Source organism: Marmota monax, unplaced genomic scaffold (assembly GCF_021218885.2).
Source record: "Marmota monax isolate L192 unplaced genomic scaffold, Marmota_monax_Labrador192_F-V1.1 WCK01_AAM20220418_F8-fsc00147, whole genome shotgun sequence".
Lineage (NCBI taxonomy): Eukaryota > Metazoa > Chordata > Mammalia > Rodentia > Sciuridae > Marmota > Marmota monax.
In genome coordinates this window covers 1,828,012-1,836,997 of record NW_026693552.1, presented here as the reverse complement: position 1 = coordinate 1,836,997, position 8,986 = coordinate 1,828,012, and the positions used below count along the sequence as shown (strand labels likewise).

Genomic DNA, 8,986 nt, shown 5'->3' with positions numbered 1-8,986 from the left:
GATAAGGGACATGTGATTTTGTTAATTTTGAAAACCAAATGAAAATTATTCCTTCACAAGTACCTCATTTTTTCTTGTAAATGAACTGTAACAAGTTTGAAATGCATAACTGTTATCTAAAACAAAACCCCAGATGGCAAAATACAGAGGGCAGGCTGTATTGATGCAGGCTACCCTGGATGTGGGGGATGAGGAGAGTGGTCTTATTGCTTAAAGGTTTTGTTTTAATTTAAAAGTCTATAAGAGAAGTGATTTCATTAAGGGGGAAAAAAGTTCATCTTGATAGATGATAAAACAAAAAAGAGTCAAAGAGCACAGAATATCAAGAAAGTTTGGGTCTCTAAGTAGAAAGAAAAGATTTTCTTAACAATTCCTGATCCTGTTCCAGTGCCTGTCAGAGTTTTAAGGTCCAAACTGACACACACATACACAAAAGTAGAATGAGCAGGGTTGTCAGCAACATGAAAATCAACCACCAGAATAGGGGGAAAAAATGTTTAAGACAGTTACCTCATGGTGCAGGACTAGAGGTGAGCTCTAGGGAAGTGAACTACTTGCTTCATATTAGAATCTCATGCACGGCCTGTTTTTGAATCATTTGCATGTATTACTTTGCTTAAAATTAGATGGAGCTAGCTAGGTGAGTAAGAAGAAAGAAAGAAAACAAACCAATGGGCAACATGATCACATTTAAACAACTCAAATCAACTATGAAGTTTTGTTTAATCCTCCACTTATAAATTATTCACAGGGGCATTTTGATTCTAGAAAGTTCATAAACAGAGTGCAAATCACCCAAGCAGAAGTAATTTGCTGCTTTTAAGCCAAAGCTCTGAGAAGCGAGGGAGTTGCCTATAGGAATTAACCAGAACAAAATCCTGATTAAACAACTAATTGGCTTGTCTACTAATGAAAAGAAAAACAAAGTACATTTCTCTACCTCAAGACACAGGGTCATAAAACAGAGGGTTTTCAGTACCACTTCAGAGAAGATGTTTAAGTCACTGAGAATAAAATTCAACAAGGTACAGCCCACCGAAGAGAACCATGAGAAAGGGCACAGTTCTAATCCGAGCCATCAGGCCCAGCAATCCCCAGGACAGGTATGTTCTTCACATTCCTGAGTTTGTCTTGATTCTCACCACTTCTTGTCTGGTAACAGAAGTTAACAAATGCTGTGATAGATAAGATTATTAACAGTTTTACTTATACTGTCTGAGTTGTTGGCTATTTGGAGTATATACTCAGTAATTTATGGATTCCATAAATATTGGCTTAAAATAGAATAATAAACATTTAAGAGATCATATTAGGATTTGGGAAAGCCAAGTATGACTTCCCATTAACAAGTTTCACTTCTACTATTATCACAGTAAATCATTTCTCAAATACTGAATTGGCTGTATGATTTAGTTTCAACAAAGAATGTCTAGCATGTGGTCTTAAAAAAAATCATTTTATGAATAAATTCTCCAGAACATTTGTTCTCAATAAAGAGCAATGTTGCTACTCAGAGGACCTTTGATAATGTCTTGGGATATTTTCGGTCGTCACATTTTAGGAGTGGGAATGTTACTAGCATCCAGCAGATAAAGTCCAGAAGTGCTACTAAACACCCCAGGATGTACAGAACAGCCCCCCACAACATGGAATTCTCTGGTGCAAAATTTCCATCCTGCCAAAGAGAAGAAATCCTTCTATAGGCTATTTTTTTTAATTCTAAGAATGTCTGTAAATAGAGATAATAATAACTGCTTATTAGCCTCCTTAGAAGAAGCAGAAACAGTATACACAAAATACACAGTAGGTACTTTCAGAGTGGTAATTATCATTATCATTATTAATAATTTGAGGTTTGATGACAAGTTTAAATTCAAAGTGACAAGTATAAGAGCAATGTTTGCTCAAAATTATCTCTGGAATCAATTTCCTGATTTACTTTAAAGTTACCTAAGGTCTTTAGACCAATAATTTACCATCTCAAAAAGCTGGATCAGAGATGTCAAGCACAAGCAGGGGTATACCTCAGGGAATGAATGTGGAGCAGGGACAACATTGTGTTACTTAACATTGGCCTGGAATAGTTGCCTTCCTTAGCTGATTACCATTGACTCTCCTTGCAGTGGAGAGAAGTGTTAGCATTGCTTTATGAAAGTGCCTGGGATTCTTTCTAATTCTTATGTCAAAAAAATAATCCTACAATGCAAAATTACTTGCATGTTTATAGACTCATGGAGTGTTGCAAATATTGAGCTGGGTATATATTCCTTCGGGTAGTCTTGCTGTGTTTTGCTCTAGGATATTCAATGAATTCATGTTTAACCCTTGCCTATCACAATTATTTCCCCACAGAGCATGCAGAAATAATGAATATATTATTTTCTTAGACAACATGACAGCTAAAAGCAATTACTATGTGCCAAGTGATGTGCTAAGCCCTTTCCAAGCATGATTGTATGTAGCTCTCACAAAAGCCTTGGGTCCTATTGTGATTCACTGCTTATAAAAAGCTGAAAAATGGCAGAGCCTGGCCAGGAGTCCTATTCTTCCTGACATTAGTACTTGAAAGCTAAATCACCAGGCTACTGCCTCAGAACAGAGGAGCCTTTCCAGATACTCTGACTACAGGAGCAAGGGGTGTTAGAGAGAAGGTAAAATGAGCAGAAACTTTCTAAAGAGTTGTCCTTCCTTTAGGAACAGTAATGCTGAAGTTCTTAAACGAGGTCCAGGTAGAACAAAAAATTCTTAAGTATATATATCCCCTGCCATCCTGACAGCCATAATTTCTGGGTGTTAATCATAAAGACTACTGGCACCACATTTTATCCGAAGCCATATTTGGAAATTATGTGCATTAGTTCTTTCAAAGACCATGTGGTATAGGAAAAATAGTTTTTATCAGTTTTAAGTATGCTAAATGTTACAAATGACAGAAAGTTAGAACCCTATTTTTCCCATAAAATATAACCTTTTAAAATGGCATTTAAACAATAAGTCTCAAATAAATAGATTATTTGACTCATTTAAGGAAATATTTAAGAATAAATAAATCAATTATACTATTTTTAAAGTGTCATGTGAAGAGTTCATTCATAAACCAAAAGATCATAAGTAATTCCTACTTACCAATAACCAATAATAAAAGAATGGCAAACTAGAGACTAATACACACTCTCTTACTTCATAAAAAGACAATGTTCACATAAATATGCATTTATACAACATATAAAAACTATGACAGAATTGTTTTTTAATAAGATCCTAACATGGTTCAAAAGTACTTGATTGAAGTCAAAAGGTTTTGTCATTATTCATAAGTTCTCCTGGATTCCTGCCTTCTAGCCACATTCATATGAACTGGCCACTCAGTTTTCTATTGAAAACCATCATAATAACAGTGGCTGTCTTGACTACTACATATGGTTACTGTGAGATTTAAATCATTTGATTAATTTACTTTTCAGCTTAAAATATTTTTTATGACAAGTATCCATAAATAATATCAAGAACTACATATCAGCACACAAGAATATCAGGATCCTTGTCCCTGCTGACTTTCTAACCTCAAAATCTCACACTTTTCCTTGTTGAAACACTTCCACTATAATATCTCTCCACCCTCTACATTAACAACACATCTACCTAGAATACATGTGTTCCATGTCTTGTCCACCTGAAAAAAAAAAAAAAACTCATCTTCATAGAATCAGTGACTACTTAACTTTCTGCTTCCTTACCCTTTTACTCCATTAGAATTGACCACTCTATTTTTTTCCCCATTTCTGTCCTCTACAGATATCATCTTATCACCTACATTTTATTGCACTTACCTGTTTGGGTGTGTTTTCCCCTACTAGACAACACATAGCTTGAGATCCAACCTTTCTGTGCTTTGAGTTGATATTTCACTCTGTTCCTCAGACAAATATGACCACATTCAGTGTGACCTAACTACAGTTCAAAGAAAAGCTTAGATGCTCAGACAAATCTTGAAGTAGAGGCAAAATGAAAACATAAAGGGAAGACAGAGAGTTATAAATGAAGGGATGAAACCAGCTTCTTCTCTTCACCATTTTAAACTCTACTACTAAAGACCTTAACTGGGACCAACAATAGGGTTGTGTGAAGTGAAGACCAGGATTAGGAGGAACATGAGCCAGGGAGACACTGACAAAACCAGAGTTTCCAAGCTAAAAACACTGTGGGGGTCAAAGTTGATCACTCAATACTCAGGCCAAGCATGTCCATTTAAGTGCAAGAAACATTATTTTTAGTATGTAATAAGCAAATGCTAAATTTTAAAGAATGAGTTGATAATTGAGAGAAGAAAGCGTTACATCTTACATTCAACTTCATTTTTATGTAAATTATTCACATTGTAATCTCTATTTTGTTTCTTAAAGGAAGAAAACAAAAGTGAAGAAACGTCTCTGAAAACTAAGAGGACTCCAATCACATCTGAAGAGCCACACACCAAAACACAAGGTCAGAATGCAATCTATAGAAAAAAAAAAAAATCAGTGAAATGCATATTTTCCTGAAACGTGTTGTCTGATGAAACATTTGTCCTTGACCAGGTGAATTATCTAGAGTTGAAGAGCTAAATAGTCACAAAATTGTTATTTCTTCATTCAGTCACTCATCCGTGCATTCACTAGATGCTCTTTTATGGCCTAGCATGAAAAGGTGCCATTCCATTCACTGGTGATGTGGTACTGTATAATATAGATCAAGTCTGTGCTAACATAGAACTTGTATTCTAGAAAAAATGAAATTGATCATAGACAAGCAAGCACATCATAAACAATGTAATTTCAGGCAATGATAAGGGTTATAAAGACATTAAAGCAGATGTGGGTTGTGCATGTTGAAAGGTTCAGTGCTCACACTTCTGCTCCTATCACTCATCAGTTCTCTATTTTAGAAGTCTCATCTCTACGTGAATAATTCTGAATTCATATCAGATCGATTTTTTTTAAAAGCTAGTCCAATATTTTCCATAAATACCTCTATGGTCCTAAAGAAAACATATTTAAAATTGAATACCTTATCTTCTCATTCAAATAAGCTCCCTCTCCTGGTTTACTTCCTTTTCTGGTACTAATATTTTTAAAATCTTCCTTTCTCACTCATGTTCCATTCTTCTACCTAGGAGTCCTGTAAGGGAAATAGTCACCAAATCGCCTTTCATAATGACCCTCAAACCCACTTGCTTCCTTGGCAATCTCATCCTGGTTTAGGCCTTACACACCTACACCACTCCTAGGCTAACTGGTCATTTCTACTTAGGACTTTATTTTACCCAATCTCTCCGCTTTTTATCCAGCCCAGTACTGGATAAATAGTATACATTATTTACATATTACTTTCCATTAGCTAGGTGTTTGACCCCATACCTCCACTCGAGAACCTTAGGTGCCTCCATGTTGTATACAAGACAAAATCTAAATCCTTTCACCTGACTGTATAAGTCCTAATGCAAACTAATCTCAGCACTTCTTTCTATCCCTTTCTCCTCCTCTCACATGTAAATAGTATATTCTAACTAAGAAAACCCCAAAATGATAGAATCACTAGAACAGAATATGCCATTGAGAAATGTGAAGACATAAAATTATTGCCATAAAACTAGAACAAATGTTTTGTTTTTCATCTACTAGACAACTCCTGTGTATAATGGTTTTTAATGACTTTCTATTTGTGCTTAAAACAAATATTTGAACTAAAGCATAATTCAGTTTTTATTAGTCAAAACTTCTCATCTCTAAGAAGGAAAAAATAAAAAATACATAAAATTACAAGCAAGATTGTAAATAAAGAAATGAATCACAAGACAGGGGTATAGCTCTGTGGCAGAGCACTTGCCTAGCATGAACAATGCCCTGGGTTCAACCTCCAGCACCACTAAATAAGTAGATAAATATAGAAATAAATCACAAGAAAGGTTGTAAATAAGTTAATTCCTGTTAAGGAATATCCCCTAAATCAAAAGCAGTACTCTGAAAAAATGGCCCCACTAAATTAAATGTAACTGTTCCTATTTAAGAGAAAAGAACATATATGAAGAAAACAACCAAATTTGACAGATAAATGGTAAACTTAAATCATTGGAAGGAAATAAGATATTCCCAGTAGGAACATCATTATAACATTATAAAGATATTTATTGATTTTTTTTCAAATTAATTTTTACAACTCATCTCTGTCTACATTTAGCAATATACTTTTTAAACAAAACAACTAAGGAAAAAATTCACTTTAGTTTCCTTGAGTTTATTTATTTACATACTTCTTTTGATGTTCTGTATTATTATGCAGATTAGAATATAAAGAATACTTTCTTGTTCTTCTACAGATTAGATGTTTTTATCACTAACTTTCTTCTGCACTTTCATCTCAGCCAAAAAAAAAAAAAAAAAAAAACCCAGGAAGGCAGTATTCTCCTAATAATAGTTAGCACTCACTTACCTGAGAAGGAAATTTAAGTTTAAAAAAGGAAATGCTCTATAATGCTTTTCAATATGAATGCAATATAAATCCACTTCCTTATTGATGGCTTAACTGTGGCTGTTGAATTGTTAGATGATCTGATTTAAAATATTTAGTATGATGTGTCGATGAAAGAGAAAAGCAGTAAGAATCATAAGCTCCATCTCTGTTAAAAAAAAACTCACATAAAGTAACTCCTCAAACAGTGAGAGGATAGAGTGAAAGTGTAGATTTGCTTTTCTTTATCAACAACTAAAGACAATGCATTCTTCAATCCTCAAAATATTTTCAAAGGGGAGGAAGACCCTTCTGTAGATCACACAACACTCTTCATTGCATACACTAAAATGTGATTAACAGAAGTATTGAGGAAAAAACACTACAGATCTGAGTCAAGGGAAGCAAAAAAAAAAAAAAAAAAACCCACAGAATTATTGAGATAATTAAACTACAATTCAGGTTTATTGTGAGTTAATAATAGTGATGCTTTCAAAATTATAGTTCTTCACACAGAAAAATACAAAATGGCTTAAGACTAAGGATCACATCTCTGGGATGACAAGTTTATTCTGATCCTTGTTACACTTTTTCAAAGTGTATTTGTAAGCTTAAGTTTTTCATAGCTGGTAATAAAATCTCTTTTGCGAAAGTTTCATTTAACAGAGGAGCTATTTGAGTGAAAAGGGAAAAAATCATTTTTTTCTTTTTAATCAGCAGACTTAGCATATCTTGAAAGACTGTAAGAGGAATAAGTTATATTCAAGATATTTTGTCTTGAAAAAGCAAAATTATTAGTGTTTAAAGATAGCTTCTGATATATGGTTGGTATTTTTATGTTCTTCACTTCAAAACATGCAGGTGCAATGTCACAAAATCTGCAGATGTGGATTTCTGATTATAGAACTCTTATCTTCTTCAGAGCATGGTTAATTTATATCTGCCATGGAAATGAAGAACGCAACACATTTTGGATTCAAATAAAGATAACTTACTAATGTCCTCTTTGGATTGCAATTATCTTTCTTAGGTTTCTACTTCATATATATTATCTTAAATGCTTCTTTAAACAAACATTTTGGTACCCTTTAAGAATATATAAATGACTTACCAAATAAAGGTCTATAATGTGTTAAAATGAACTTATTCATGTGAAAAGGGGGCAAAGTTGAGAGCTTATACAAGTGTGCTGTGGTAGACTGTATAATAGCCACCCAAAAACCACATTCTAATCCCCCAAACCTATTAATTTGTTACTTTAGATGGAAAATTTTTTCTTATGTTATTAAGGTTCCTGAGATGGGAAGATTATCCTGAGTTTTCAAGGTATCCCAGGGTAATCAAGTCTCCTAATAAAAGAAAAACAAGAGGGCCAGAGGCAGAAGAAAGAGATGGATCCATGCATTCTAGGGGTGGAAAAAGGGGCCACAAATGGAGCAAGGCAAGTAACCTCTAGAAGCCAGAAAAGATAGAGACTTGGAATCTCTCCTTAAGTTTCCAGAAGGAACACAGGATGCATTTTGGACTTCTGACTTTCAGAGATAAAAGAAAAGAAAGTTGTGTTATTTTAAGCCATTAAATGTGTGGCAATTTGTTACAGCAGCAGTAGAAGTCTAATACATACAGCTTTAGAATAGCCCAATTTTAAATATAAAAAGTAAAAATTTAAAAAGCAAAATTGAGATTTACTACAAGCAATTATGAAAATTTATAGTAAAGGATATACATATATATCCTTTATAGATTATATACCAGATATAGATATAGATATATAAACCAGAAAGAGCATTTGAGAGTTTGACATCCTGAATTCAAATCCTAATTCTGCTACTTCCTAACTTTCTAGTAAAGGTATTTAACATCTCTTGAGTCTCAGTTTGCTCATGCATAAAATAAGAATGATATCATCATCACTAGGTTATGAATGAGAGTTAAATTAGGTAATATATTTAAAGCACTTAGCATTGAAGTTAGTAAATTCCAATGTTGACACAGGACAGATAAAGACCATAAATGAGTATAACCCATGCTCTGTCTAAACAGGCCACTCAGCACCTATCACTACCACGTGATGATGGTCAAGGGCTGCTAGGTGTCCAGAGAGTCTACAAATACAAACCGTAATTTGAATTTCTCAGTTTTTGAATGTTCATTTTTTAATGTTTAGACATTACCATTTTTTAATCATTAAGAAAAAAAAACCTGAATTCTTGTCCAATGTAGTTCACAAGATCATTTTGTGACCTGTAACCAACCACCTAATAGATACTCAATGTTGTTTATGCACATGAACATTAACTCCCCTGGACAAAATTCAAAGTCTGGCATTGTTTTTAGTAATACTCTTCCTCTTCCTCTCCTAGTTCCTCATGGTGTCCTCCCCAGACTTTGTTTTGCAAACAGATTGCGAGTGGGTAAACATTGCTAGGCCTCCTATGTCAAACAGCTCTCCATAGCCAAGACCTCTGGGCTCCAAGTGTAGTTCATTCCCAGGCTTACA

At 34.1% G+C, this 8,986-nt stretch overlaps 1 protein-coding gene across 1 annotated transcript in view; it reads left to right on the top strand.

The window, feature by feature from the left end:
- Nucleotides 1–992: 992 nt before the first annotated feature.
- Nucleotides 993–8,986, top strand: part of Cngb3 (cyclic nucleotide gated channel subunit beta 3) — a 165,518-nt gene continuing 157,524 nt past the window's right edge. The window contains exons 1-2 of the mRNA XM_046458651.2: nt 993–1,103; nt 4,404–4,485. Of these exons, the coding sequence (XP_046314607.1) occupies nt 993–1,103; nt 4,404–4,485 (193 nt within the window). The remainder of the gene's footprint in view (nt 1,104–4,403; nt 4,486–8,986) is intronic.